Source organism: Anser cygnoides, chromosome 2 (genome assembly GCF_040182565.1).
Source record: "Anser cygnoides isolate HZ-2024a breed goose chromosome 2, Taihu_goose_T2T_genome, whole genome shotgun sequence".
Classification (NCBI taxonomy): domain Eukaryota; kingdom Metazoa; phylum Chordata; class Aves; order Anseriformes; family Anatidae; genus Anser; species Anser cygnoides.
In genome coordinates, this window is record NC_089874.1 from 65,657,274 (window position 1) to 65,672,706 (window position 15,433).

Genomic DNA, 15,433 nt, shown 5'->3' on the forward strand with positions numbered 1-15,433 from the left:
GATTCTGAAACTAGTATTCTTTAAAATCACTTAGAAAATACATATTTTTCTTTCAAAGTAACATTAGTACTGTTTGACGTTATTTTTTTGCCACTCCGCATACAAGCAGGGTGGATCAGGTTTTGAAACAAACAATATTAAGTTTGTTATTTAAGTAAATAAGTGATTGCTCCTCCTTTCTAACTGTGAAGTTACTAAAAATGGCAGTCTATTTGAATAGCTATATTAAAAACTGTAATATATCATGTCTTCTTAAGAAGTCAGATTATATATATATTAATAGGAAAGGCATAACATTACTCAGCATAAGATGCAAAATAAACTGAAGGACTGACACAATAGCCCATGCTCCCCCCCCTCAAAGGTGATGGAAAAGAATCCAAAATTTGATAAAACCCCAAAGACTAGTCATTTATTTCTGGAAGTAGAAGGAAAATCCTTTACTGCTCAGTTTGAAAGAGTTTTTAGAGAACCCTTCAAGATGACTCATCTTTCTTCGCTTGCTTTTAGCACTTAAGAGTCCATGACCCAGTCCATGCAATTTCATTAATGGCTGCAAATTAACATCTGCTTAATGCAGAAGCTCAGTCTTTGTGAACACCCAGCTATGCTTTTGAGATAACATACCAGCTAACTGACTTTTATTAATGTCCATGCTCGTACTGTTTCTCTGTTTCGCATTGTTTCTGGCAAGTTGCAGAAAATTGTATTGCGTTGCTCTGCATGAACTTCTGATGTTTGATGACAGCCTTCTGTTTCCACATAGCAAAACTAACTTTGTTCCAGACAAGCTGGCTAAAAGCTGTTCCTAAGCACTACCTGGTTACACAGGCCAGTGCCCAACCCTGTGAATCCTCCTGCTTGGCTCCAAACAGGTCAGTTCAAAGCTATGCTGCAGACAGTTTATCCCACTGTTCTGCTTTGACTTCATACTGGAACTGCTCTGAAGTGTTCATGTCATTTAACTACAGCTGAGAATGTTTTATCATAGCACTAGGAGAGGTTTCAGTGCCCAAGCAATTAATGCAGTTACGTGCACAGAATGCTAACCAGTTCTCAGAAGTGTAATTTTACACCCACAATCTTAATGTCACTGAAAGAGTAATTCCTTAATGTTTAGACTGTTTAATTGTTAACAGAGTTAAGTCTTCCTTTCACACCACATCTGCCATCCTACTCACAGTACAATCACAAAGCTGACATAGAAAAGCACTAGCATTAGTTTGGATTTTGTTCTTTTGTCCAGTTGCTGTAATGACTCAAGAGCACCTTACTCTTCTGGGTTTAAAAATAACATTGTTTCACTGCAGTCCTTCACATTTTGCAGCGTAGATGCAATAACAGCATTTACAGAAACTGTGCAATGTAACCAGAAAACGCAGGTCTCAAGTTGTACTTAGCATTTTTGATCGCTTTAACAGTACTGAGAGCTATGCTTTAGAACTTGACATCTTAACCATAATATAAAATAAGAGTCCAAGAGATACTGACTGATTTAGTTTCACTAAATTTCACTGAAATAAAAAAAAAAAGGCAAAAGCAAAGCCTTTCTTTTTTTTTTTAACGGTAGATGAGAATGAGGAAGTGCTAGGCAGTACTAAACAGGGCTTAGCATCTTTGTTTCATTAAGGTTCCTCATTTTGCCCTCATGTTAAATGTTACTGTTTCCACAGTTATCAACAGTTTGATACTAAATTGTAATTGTGCCCACTGTGCTGAAGAATTTTACTACACTCAAAGCCAGCAGTATTTCAGACTCCAATAGATAAATCTATATGATTAAATATTACTGGAATGTAATCCACAGAAACTGTTTTCAGGCACTGTAACATTCCAATTATGTGCCTAAATTATGCCAAGGACAGCACATATTTAAAAATGAGCTTGAGTTACACTTTTGTTGATCAGGACCTTGTAAACTGAAAAGCAACTTCAGTGACAGTTAAGATATTTCAGACTTCCATTTTCTGGTCAAGTTGCAGTGATAAGCATAATGTTAACATGGAGCTCCTATGTGTAAAATGTAGAATTATTTAAACTTAAATTCTTTCCCCTGGAATTGAGAACAAATTACTGAGATAACCAGGAAATCATGATAGGATGCACCCAATTCATGAATTCATGTTTCTTCCCCACAATCATATATTTTTTTGTTTTGTTTTTTACTTTTTTTTTTTTTTAACTTGTATTTCCTTTACTAGATTTTATCATCTTAACAGATAGAATATTTATTTAGATTTAAGACTGGTTCAAAGACAGCGTCAGTACAATGGCACTCAACATAAGATGAAAATTTACAAATAAACATCACTGGAACAGTCTGGCCATGTACTCACTAACAGCCTTCTCGTCAAATAAGGCACATTTTTACTGAAGTACATCTCTGAACATTAACTTTCAAATGTTTCTTCAGTCTACCTGTAGTTGGGTTTCATTCTAGATTACCTGAGTTTAGAAATTTCGAAAAAGCACCATTTTGAATTACCTTCCAGGTTCACTTTGGGTGTAAAATAGTATGTGACATTTTCTCACTGTCTTCATATTTACCTGCAGCAATATTCCACATAATCTGGAGGCTGGAAAGAGATAAGTTGAGTTTGTTCTAATTATCTGAAACACTTCCTTGTATTGTTTAGTTCCGGGTTCAGCTTCAGTTATATCTGCTGTGGCAACTGTATTAAACTTCATTTTAATACATAAGAGTAGAAATGTAACGTCCATTAGAAACATGAGAATAACTTCCATCTTTTTCTATTTTATTTAACCACATATAAGTACACATCAACAGTTGGCATAAATTTCATAAAAATACAGTACCTTTTTGTGCTGTAACACTAGTCACAATGTTTATATAAAGATTTTTTTTTCCGGCTTCCTTGAATTCAGTTAATATTTTAAAAAGTGACTTCCCAAAAGCCCTTTTTTTGATAGTTTCCTTATATAAATTTTTCCAAAATCTATTCTGTAAAAGTTAAAAAGCTAATGCATTTTCAACCATTCTCCCTCACCCTCTCAATAAAACAGATTTTAAAAAAATAAGACGACTCAGAATACTGATCAGCTGTTACACTACTACTTTATCAGAGGTTCCCATTTAATTGCTCCTGTTATACATGTGGTAGATACCATTCCTATAGCATCTAATATTATTAGATGCTCTTAGGGCTGTAAAAGACCACTCATGACTGATGCATGAACAACAACTACTAAAAAAACAGCAAACAAACCAAGAATGAATGATATAGAGAAACACGAGACTTTAGAAACCTTGAACTGTAGAATCACCATTACTGTGATATTTTCCCATAACAATAAATATACAAAAATTCTATATCAGTTAAACAACTGAAGAATGTCCTTGTACTAGGTATCCTGGGAAGTGAATTCTTTAAGTCCTATATTACCTATAATGTTGGTGTGACACCAAGATGACATAAAACTGAAGAACCAGTCTAATACTGCTGGAGAAATTATACCCCCCCCCCCCCAACTGTTTGGCTATACTCATATCAGAACTGGGTTAAATTTCATTTTTCTTTAATGCTGATGATAAAATCCAGACAGGATCTAATACAGGGGAAAAGAAAATGGGGTATAAATTTTGAAAATAATTTCTTATCACGTTAGGCGCTGAAGGTCTAGTTAAGGCAGTGAAGGATTTATTTTAGTATGTTTCTAAGGCTATTATAGATTTTTCCTGAATAAAGCATTTTCTCTTAAAAATTCCATTTATATTATGCCAGCTTATTCTGAATGCATAAGAATGCTAAAAACCCTTGGACATGGAAAAGCTAAACTATTGCTCGCTCCAAATGTTACCCTTCTTAGTCTTCATTTTTAATATCAATAAGGTTTCAAGAACGTGCACCTAAATAACAAAGTTTCATGTTCACTTACAAAGTTTTGCATTTCAAAAGCAAGCTTAAAAGCATGTGTTAAGTGATTCAAAATGAACAATGTTCTTAATTCTCTCACACAAAAAATGTACTTCTCTCACACACGACTAGTGAAACTATGCGACTTAAGAGAATTTCTAGTATCACCTTGTCCAGAATAATAAAATGGGTAATAAAAGCAACATGAGAAATGCGATGCCAGATGCTATAGCACCATTCCTTTGTTCCAAGCTGGTAGCACCAAAGCTTTAAACAAACTTGCTTTGCTAAGACATTCTGACAGTCCCATTTCACAATATCATTGGTTTTGAGAACGGAGTTACTTTCCATAGATTTTAACTCCTTTTGGATCAGTGTTCAATAAAATGTGCAAACATATAATCATTTGCATAGCAAATCTCAAGGGACTGACCCTGAAATAGAAATCCAAACTGTTGGGTGTAAGATATTTCTATAATCAGAATTCACTTAAAATGGTAAAAAATAAGATACACATTTTTCCATTTTAAATCTAGTAAAAAAGGTATTTCTGATTTAGAATTCTTACAGTTACTTGTTTAAAAAGCTGAAAGACTGGTGGTTCTTTGCATTAAAATGTTACTCATATGGAATCTTCAAGACTCTGTAATTGCTATTTTCAAATACTGTGATGAAATATGGCCTGGAATCCTTGCTCATCAGGGTACATAAAGGGATTCTGCCGCTATTAGCAGGATCTTCCACATCCCAAATTTCCGGCATACTGCAACCAGGCCTAAAATTTTTTTAAAATGAAAAGAGAAATAAAGAAATGCCATCAGAAAAAAAAAAAAAAACATTTAGTTTGCTGAACTCAATTTTATAAACCTTTCTATGAATACTTGACTGTGCCTTCTGTTTGAAATTTGTAATTATACTTAAAATGATCAGATTATAAAATCAATAAATATGTTAGTAATTCAAGAAAAAGTATTTAGAATGTATAAAATTTGGTTGCTTTTGTGGTTATGTAATTAATAACAATTAATTCAGAAGAGGCAGCATATATGGCAAAACAACTTACATTATACAATATACATCACCAGGGACCCTTAAAACTTTCTATAAAACAAAGGGTAACACACTCCTGACATTTTTAAAGAAAACTAAGACACCTTTAAAAAACACCTTTAAGAAAGTATTACCTCCTTGCTTTTTTATTAAGACACACAACCACTAATAATTCCCTGTACAGTTATCTTTCAGCGTCAGTATCACTGAAAAACTTCCTAAATTTGGTAAATAAGATAATATCAAAGAAATGTAACAACTTGAATTTCTTTGTATTTAGAATAAAAATGAAATGAATCCATCTAGATGATGTCCTAAAGGCTCAAAACAGAACTTAAGAAAAATGTCATCATTTTTTCTTATGGACAGTCTAAATATGACAAAGTTTTCAGTGACAACCAATGGCCATGATACTTTGGTACTCAAACTGTCTTCTACTCTGCACCTTTCAATCATATTAGGCTTTTAGTACATGCGCACATCTCTTCTTGCCATCACAGAATAATTTATTGTTTCCTTTGCAAACTGCTGTAATTTACAGTAAAATTTAAAAATACACAGAACACAGCTTTTCAGGTGCACACAAAGACCAAAAAGTTACTAACATCAATAAAGTTGATCATACTTATTAATAGATGGAGAAGCTGGAGAAAAATGTATTATGGGCACTTTTAATAAAGCATAGATCAATATTTCAATGCTACTGCTTGATCTCAGACTACATATTTGACTGGTGTATCATTCTTGTGAGAAAGAGGTTACTCACTTTTTTCTGCTTATGCACAATGACTCTTCTAGAATGTAGTAATTCACTCCTAATTTTATTAATTCTCTTTTCACTTCTTTTGCAGGTTTTCGACTGTACATGGAATATACTACTTTAGTTCTGGCCCTTCAAAAAGAGAAATAAGATAAAAGTAAGCTAAACAACATAGGATGAAAATGTAAGCCTTAATTTTAGGTTGCACAGGAAAGCTTTTTATTTCACCAGATAACTAGGCTAATACTAGATTATTTTATTTTATTATATTTTATTTTTTACATCTTTACTTTTACTGTAGTTTAACTTCAGTGACATTAGCTTTAATATGATGATTCCTTCACAAATGTAATGGTTCCCAGAACAATAAATATGGAGTCTTTTTATTTTTCTGTATCAGGAAACAACTTTGCCACAAGATCCATGGTTACTTTGAGCAGAAAACGTAAAAACATCAAAACGATGCATTTGAAATGTAATATTCCATGGTAGATGCAAAGACATCAAAACAAACTTGCCTGGCCTAGAAGTGATCAGAAGAAATTATCTGACCAGTCCCTCTGCAAAAGGTCATACTCTTTGCCTTTGTTTGGACTTCTTAAAATGCAGAATGCAAGACCAAATGTTCACTCTGAGGTCTGCATACTGAATCTAACAAAATCATCACTTGCTAACCATGATCCTATTTATAACATCCAGTAATACTCTCCTTTCGTTGCAGAGAGCATGACCTTATTTATTAACTCCTGATCATTTTCTGATACTGTATCATCTCCAGCATATTTTCCCCAAACATGCCCTGTCCTGTCTGTTTGTACTTAATGTCAGATACAGAACTAAGGACATAAGCCATGTAAAATGAGTATTTACACCTCTTCTTATTTCTCTTTACCTTGTTGTTTTCTTGTTGTGTTTGTTTTTTTATCCAGTTTTATCAAATTACCAAAAGAAAAGATTATATGACATTAAAACTAAGAAAGAAAATAAAAAAATGCATGACCTTTTCAGATAAATAAATTTCCATTTAGAAAAAATATCCTGATTTTGAAAATAACAAAGAACACGACTCGGTAATTCCATTTAAAAAAATCAGTTTCAACTAGTCTTAATATCTCTACAGTTAGACATGTTATCATGACAAGTTATTTTTCACAGAAAGTTGATAGGAATAAATGGATTGGCTATCTTGAGAAAAAAACATCAGTCTGCCTGCAGTGTTTGGGTAACTAGAACGATGAAAGGATATAGTACTACATGTCAGTTCCAGTTCCATAATCATGTTGGTTTTTTTTTTTGTATGCAAGTTTGAAGTCATATCTATCCTGCAATATATCCCCTCTGATGAACATAAATCCTGAAGAACTACTGCATGTTTTCAATCTGACTTAAAATTTTATGGGTATTTTAACAAAGTTTTCTATATTACATGATGCCTTTCCTACTTTATATTATCAACATTAAGAATATTAAGTGAAAAATTTTAAAAATCCTCAACTTTGATAGTTACCTTAATGCTGCATCTTCATAATGAGGATGATTTACAATAGGACGAAGCGTGGACAATTTAACACTTGCCATTGTAGGCATTGCTCCTGCAAAAACAGCATCTGAAAAACAGAATGAAAGGTATGTTCGAAATTAAGAATCAAACAGTAAAAACACAGAACAAATTTTCAAATACCTAAATTAGTAATACTATAATAGAAAAATAAAGTGTGAAGAGGAAAAGGTACTTACTTCCTCTGAAAAAGCCTTATATGGCACCCACATGATATGCACAAAATCACTTCTTTTTTTTTTTAAACCTTGACATCTAAAAACAGAGATTTAATACCTTACTATTAATCTTATCTTTAATAGATCTTATTTTTCTGGATTGTGTAATGTATTCATTATGAGAAGGTCTTTTTTTTTTTTTTTTCATTTGTCACTTCTAACAGCACTGTTAAATGAGCAACAGAATGTCAGTCCTCTTTGGCTTGAATGTATTTTCTTGCTAAAAAGATAACTATTCTGGTCCCAAATAGTTTTCTGACACTTCTATTCTCTTCCGTAAAAGAATGGGAGCAAGCACAACACAGCCACTTCAAATTTTCTTCTAGCCAAATGATAAGCATGGACACACATACAGAACCAGTCATGCAAGTGAAAACCTGCTTTAATTGGACTTTGTAAAAGCAGTTTTGTTGCAGATACACTACTCCAGTGGTTAGAACCTCCAAGCTGGTAGGCTGGAGTCGAACTAGCTTTTTTTATATATATAATTTTTTCATTTGAGACAGCTTCTGCGTGGAAAAGTATACATGACTAAACCTTTTTTTTTTTTTTTGGATAGTCCCAAGGCACAGATAGTAGCAATACCTCTTCAGTTATTTACCATATTAAGTTCTATAGTTACATCTCACAGTAAATGGGGAACATCACACGCTATTAAATACTATACCTTGTCTGGTACTGACTTGTATCCACTCTAGAAGTTCTTCCTGTGGCAAATTGCTAAATTCTCCCATGATGTTCCACTGAGTTTGAAGGTTTGCTGATCCTTCTATTGCCATCAATGCTAAAATAGCAAAGACCAATGTTTTGGGCTGGATTTTACAGAAGAGCCATCCAAATAACTGAAATGCAAGAATTGATTAATTCCTAGATGACAATTCTGTATTTTTTTATGCAGCACAACTAATTTTTATTTCTCTATAAGGAAGTTAATGTGTATTACAGTAGGAAACACCTCTGCTATTGCTTCTCCACTAAACTTCAGTGAGACCTCATTGTTAAGTATTTATGTTTACCTAATGTTGTGCATTTATTTGTAATACAACAAAATATGAAAATTGACATTAATGCAGCTTTTAAAGTTCTAGTTCAAATGTCAAATTCTGCAGGCAGAGACAATTAAATAATGCTAAGTACACTTATCCAGTATTTTATCTCCTACTTAAATCAGTAAGCACAACCAGTACTGCAAAATTCTGAAAATACACCAGAAAAGCAGAATTTGGAGTTAGAAGGCTAACGTTATTTTATATCCTATCCTTCTCTTTCTTGAACTGGAAAAGCTAGCCCTTGCATTTTTCTCTACAGATTATATGCTGGAGGCTTTGAGCAAATACTCAAATAGGTAAAATGGGTAGTTAAGTAGTACCAAATTTGCTATGTTCGAGTTTAGTTTGAGCAAAACCACTTCAACTCATCCATATTTAAACTAAACCTTAAATCAGATGAACATGTATAAACTATTTAAGCTACTGCTAACTGGAAGAATTTAGGTTTCAAAAACATCGAACATGCAGTCAATGTACAGTAGTGTGTTATTTTTATTATAAATTATCCCTGAAATATTTTAGATGATTTAGATCTCCCAAGCCACCTCCCCAAAAATGCACTGTACTCTACTCTCATTCTCAAATACTTGCTAAACACTCTAGCAAAAACAGCACTATCCAGGGAAACTTAATATACCAAATATGCCTGACTGCTGTGTAGGTCTGGAAAGATGAAGCAAAATGAATTCGTGTGCCATTCTACGTGAACAAACTTCCTTTTTCACAAACAACCGCAGAAGTCTCAGTTCAAGAACATGTTAGAACTTTGCACTTTCCTTATCAAGTTCCATGGCTTTCCAAACCACATTCCTATCATCCTCTTGAAAAACCTCAGTAATGTTATAAGTATCTGTATTTGCCACTATTTTGTTCATATACAGATCCCAGAAAGACTGAACATATACACAGCGCAAAGCATTTCTTTTTACAGGATGCTGTTCCTCATGTAATTTATTACATTGATGCAAATCTTTTTTAAAACTTGTTTTTGCTAAAAAAACACATTATGTCTTTAAGTCTCTCCAGGTATTTCTCTTTGCTTTCAAAATTTCACCCAGAATGGAATAATTAATTCCTCCTAACAGAAAGAGGAAATGCATGCAAACAATAACATTTTTATTGCCCATCAGGTGCCACAAGGTGCATCACTGAGGTACTAGAGAATACACAGATTCATGCAATGGTCTGAAAGAATACAACATACTCTCCCATTTACAGACTACGTCTTGTCTTCTGCTTGTTTTTGTTGTTTTCACAAATGTCCATCTCAGGCTGACTGATCACTAATAAGAGAATATATGTAGAAAAGTATTTTTATTTTTACATCCATTGTTCACCTAAAGTGGGGTACTCTTGAACATGGGTATGGACTTCTCCTAAGGCCCAAGACAGGGCCAGGATAATTACAGGCCTCGTCACATGTGGCAGATTGTCATTTACCTCCTCCTGTACCAAAAAACTATCTGAACTACAGCAGTCTAAAGCCTTCACTTTCTTATCATTCAAGGCCTATTTCTTTCAAACCAACTATGCCTTCAGGATGCTTCAAAGGAGATCAACTCACTGGACATGAGCTATTCTGGGTCCAAAAGGGACAGCTCCTGGAACAGGTGATCATTTAGATTGGTAGGTTCCTGAGAATCTTAGGCTTACTTTACAAACACAGGAAACAACAGCAGAACAACTAAAGAGCCAAGCTGCAGTTGAGTGCAAGGCAAAACATATTCTGCTTCCTTTTGTTCTCTCCCATTTATCTTTTTTAACACTATCCTTTCTACTGACAGACTGGACTAAAGTCAGTGACCTAAACTAAATCCTTGAAAATTTATACAACCTGAAACGAAAAGAGAATTGTGGTAAAATACTCTGAATGTGTCCTTCTTCCAAAACGTACACAGTGATAACGTGAGGCATCCTCTAAGATCCAAAACATAATGATTACTAAAAGCACCAGATTTCATTAACTAGAATGATGACCTTACTTGCAATACTAAACAAAAAACCACCATGATCCAGGAGGAATTACTGTGGTGTCATTACTCAGGTGTTTAAAAAGAAAGAAAAGATACCAAATGAAGATATTCACTGCAATAACAATTAACTTGTGATAAAAAAAAAAAAAAAGCAAAGGTAGCCACATATTGGCTTCCTATTGGCCTCCTGGCAGCTCATCTTTCAGTCATTACCAGTTGCAAGGTACTTTTTTCCTACCTTTCAGAAATTATTTCTCTACATGCAGCAAAAAAAATTAGTTCAAATTTTATTGATTTTCAGTTCTCAAAAGGCTAAGAGTAAGAGGTCTTTGAGGCCTGTGGCACAAAATGAAATATTTCAAGTTCTAAACTTCCTCCACTTGTTTTCAATAATAACAGAGCAGAAAAGCCCATTGATTTTCTTCTAGTAAAAAACACAGATAAAACAATAATAATTAAGAACAAATTAATTTTGGACAGAATTCTTTTATATTGTAGATGCTATCTAGAAATCACAACAGAATAAAATAGACTATTTTTGTTTATCTTATTTTTTAAAAGCAATCCCGGTTGTCTTCCCCAACCACTGCTAGTCTTCTCACTCTGTCAAACATTTTTCTCTTTTCCTTTCATTTGTATTATGTTCATAACATTTCTTAGCACCCACAGTGCTCAACTCCTTAACATGTTCTCTTTTTAAGTCCAGCTCAGTATTAATCATGACCTTTCACTCTCTCCTGTAGAATACTTTATGTAAATGACACTTCCTACAGAAGGGCAGAACGGATGAGGTTTGAAGGGACTTCTGAAGGTTATCTAGTCCAAACCAGCTGCTCAAGTAGGACCATCTATAGCATGTTGCCGAGTACCATGTCTAGGCTACTTCTGAGTAACTCCAAGGATGGAGACTCCACAGCCTCTCCGAGCAACCTGTGCCAGTGCTCAGTCACCCTTATAGTGAAAAAGTGTTTTTTTTCGTGTTGAGACAGAACCTACTGTCTTTCTGTTTGTGCCTACTGCCTCTTGTTCTGTCACAGAACACCACTGAAAACAGCAGCTCCATCCTCTCTGCACACCTCCATTCAGCTGTGAGCATATACACATGCAATATTATATATATCTATGTATGTATTTATTGGTAAGATTCCCCCTAAGCCTTTTCTTCTTCAGGCTGAATAGTCCCAGTTCTCTCAGCCTTTCCTTGGAAGAGAGATGTTCCAGGCCTTTCATCACCTTAAAGGACCTTTGTTGGATATTCTCCAGTAGTTCTATGTCCCTCTTGTACTGGGGAGCCCTGAACTGGACCCAGCACTCCAGGTGTGGCCTCAACAGTGCTGAGCAGAGGGGAAGTATCATGTCTCTTGATCTGCTAGCAATGCTCTTCCTAATGTGGCCCAAGATACTATTAGCTTCCATTGCAGCAAGGGTACATCGCTGGCTCATGTTCAGCTTGGTGTCCACTAGAATCCCCAGGTCCTTTTCTGCAAAGCTGCTTCCCAGCTGTTTGGCTCCCAGCGTGTACTGACGCCTGGGGTTGTTCCTTTTCAGGTGCAGGACTTCACAGCTCCTGTTGTAGAACTGCATGAGGTTTCCGCCAGCCCATTCCTTCAGCCTGCTGAGGTCCCTCTGGACGGCAACACACCCAACCGATGTACCAGCCACTCCTCCCAGTTTTGTACCATCAGCAAACTCTGCCTCACGATCCAGACCATTAATGAAGATGTTGAACGGTATTGGACCAAACATTGACCCTGGGGTACAGCACAAGTTATTGAACTCCAGTCCCACTTCATCTCTCTTAATCAGCACTCTCTGGGCCCAGCTTTTCACACAGTTTTCAAGCCACCTTCCTATCTGCTTCCCTTTTGCCACAATTGCAAAGCTTCTAAAGCAGCTACCTGGATACAAATTCAATCAAGTTCACTTCTCAAAAACATAGATACCAATACACAAAGGCAATTCTAAGATATTTAAAATCCAGAAAAAAAAATAACATTTTATCTTATGGTTGATTTCAGCCTAGAAAAAATACATCTGAGCGTGGTGGTTTTACCATGCTAGGCAGCTCAACACCACCACTATCGCTCTCTCACCCCCTCCTTAGAAGAGGAGGGGAAGAAGTAAAGGAAAGAACAACTCACGGGTTGAGATAAAGATAATTTAATAAAAGGGGAAAAATAATTATTAAGGAAAGATTATTATTAATTAAACAATTTAACTAAAGGGAAAAAACAAAACAAAACAAGTCAAGGCTGTATGGAAGCGCAGAGGAAAGAAATTACTCTCTACTTCCCACAAATGAGCAATGCTTGACCATGTCCTTGAAACAGGGCCTCAACACACGTAGCCGGTGTTCAGGAGGACAGATGTTTTTGCAACGAGAGCCCACCCCTCCCCTCATCTTCCTTTTTCCACCTTTTATTGCTGAGTGTGACATCATATGGTATGGAATATCCCTTTGGTTGGTTTAGGTCAGCTGCCCTGGTGATGTTCTTTTCTCACTTCTTTGCCCACTGCCTAGGAGGGTTAGAGGGAGTCCTGATGCTGTGCCAGCGCTGCTCAGCAGCAGACACAACACTGGTGTGATACCACTGCTGTTCTAGCTACAAGTGTGGAGCACAGCACTGTATGGGCTGCTGCAGGGAAAATTAACATCCCAGCCAAACCTAGTACACTGAGTTAGGCACATGGCTTTTGATTTTTAAGGCTAAAATATTTTCAAGATGAAAGACTACTTAAAACCGCATTTTTGGAAAGAATAAGTGCAATGCTGTAAGCTCAAAAGAGCTGTGAAAACACAACATAAACTAATTCAAACATGTTCTGGATAAAATCAATAGCTAATAAAAATTTGCAACAGCATTAGTAAAATCCATTGTATGTCTCTTTATGCTCAAGTTCAATGCACAGCATACTAATTTGTATAGTAATGCAGTTGGACAAGTTGCATAAAACAGGATGCTTATTTTATTTAGGGTGAGGGGAAAAAGGAACATGTAATCATACTTTTAGACAGGCAACTTAATTTAGTTTATTTTTAACTGTGATACTCAGATTCAGCAATCACACAAATTTGATTTAGAATAAATATATAGGTAATAGTGTAAGTACTGAGATAGCTGCAGCACTAAATCTTACCTGTTTTGAACACACCAAGGAAGCCATAACACACAGGTGTGGTGTCAAAAACAACTTTAGCCTCATGATTAAAATCGCTAGGACACTGTATGCCAACAGCTGCAATGCATGGTATACCACCTGCAAAATAAACAAACAAAACCACAAACAATTGTATTTACATACTTTTTATTTCTCTCAAAACTGTAACTTCATTTTCAGTATAGCTTAAATGACAAGTTTGTCTGAAAAAGAGTCAAAGTGAAAGTAAAGATCTTCACATTTCAGATAGTGAACAGAACTTTGTCATCTTTTTTTTAAAAGTGCGTCTAGTCTGTCAAAGTATGGAACAACAGCAGGAGAAACATTAACAATAAAACTAGAAGGAATTTGAGAAATGGCTAGCTCTTCAAAAGATTCTAGAACACAGGCAGAAACAGCTAAAATTTGTTATATTATCTCTTTATAGAAGTGAAGAGACCTTGCTAATACCTTGTCTAATACCTAAAATATTGACGTATGAGATGGAAGAAGCAAATATAGTCATCTAACCTGGAGAAAAGGAGACTCAGGGGAGACTCTACACCTGTATCATGTATCTACTCTGTATCATGTTCTATAATTACTTTAAAGGAGGCTATAAGCAAGGTGGGGATCAGTCTCTTCCCAAGCACCAAGCAATAAAACAAGAGGAAATGACCCTAAGTTATGCCAAGGGAAGTTTAGGTTGGATATTAGGAAAAAAATCTTCACTGTTCCGAAGTGTTGGAACAGGCTGCCCAGAGAAGTAGTTGAGTTACCACCCCTGGAGATCTTCAAAAGATGTGTACCGTAGAGCTTAGTGACATGGTTTAATGGTGGACTTGTCAGTGCTAGGTTAAAGGTTGGACCAGATGATCTTAGAGGAGGTCTTTTCCAACCTAAATGATTTAAATGATTCTATAATCTCGGCTACTCACACTACCACAGGCAACTTGTTAGAAAAAAAACAGTTAGAAGGCATCAGACATGTAGTTCAGCCCTCCTAACAGTGAATCTACATCACCTGTGGAAGTGCTGTGGTAAATCACAGAGGCATTTTCACAATCAGTGCCTTTCTGCACTGGTACAGCAAAAGCCCAAAGGACTCCTATCCTGCACTGCCACCCCACCATTAATTAGCATTATTTTCTGTTCAGCATTCCAGAGCTATTTTGGTGACATATTGGATTCAATTTAAGACAATGGAATAAAAGACGCAAATAATTAGCTACAAATAAACCATCTACCAGCATTAATATTGAAATACAGCTTGCAATGGGCCAACTATTCTCATTAACATATGAATAAAATTGTGCAGAAAAAAATATCTTACCTCACCCTGGTTAAAACGTTCCTCTCTGAATAAAGAAAAAAGGAAAAAAATCATGATTTGTTTCTATCATATAGATGCAGCACTTTTACTTTACAGTAAGCAAGAGTCAGCACCTGTACAGATTTTTTTTTCTAAGAAGCTTATATATATACACTGCAGATTAGGAACTATCCTCCATCCCTATGTCTACTTGGATATCTGAAAATTAATTATAGCAGTTTTTTAATCACTTTCATGAATTATTTCACATATAGAAGAGTTGAACAGTTTATTTTGAGAATGAAACCTCAGTAACATAACAGAGGCAAAGAACTGTTACCAAAATGTCAGACATTTACTCAGACTGGTTTTGGCTTTATGGGAAATATAAATGTGAATACAGTGAAAACAAGGTATACTTTTTTTTTTTTTAAATAAAAACCCTCTGAGGGCAGAATGCTGCATCAATTTTTTATTTTTTTAATTTTGATATATGCCAT

The 15,433-nt window shown here is 35.3% G+C and overlaps 1 protein-coding gene across 6 annotated transcripts in view; it reads right to left on the bottom strand.

Annotated features, from left to right (window-relative positions):
* Nucleotides 1-2,739: 2,739 nt before the first annotated feature.
* TBX20 (T-box transcription factor 20) overlaps nt 2,740-15,433 on the bottom strand; it is a 111,939-nt gene continuing 99,245 nt past the window's right edge. For all 6 annotated transcript variants that reach the window (XM_066991185.1, XM_066991186.1, XM_048075499.2 and 3 more), the window contains 6 exons: nt 14,955-14,979; nt 13,622-13,741; nt 8,129-8,303; nt 7,193-7,292; nt 5,692-5,817; nt 2,740-4,650 (listed from right to left, as the gene is read on the bottom strand). In XM_066991185.1, the coding sequence (XP_066847286.1) occupies nt 4,494-4,650; nt 5,692-5,817; nt 7,193-7,292; nt 8,129-8,303; nt 13,622-13,741; nt 14,955-14,979 (703 nt within the window). In that variant the 3' untranslated portion in view covers nt 2,740-4,493. The remainder of the gene's footprint in view (nt 4,651-5,691; nt 5,818-7,192; nt 7,293-8,128; nt 8,304-13,621; nt 13,742-14,954; nt 14,980-15,433) is intronic.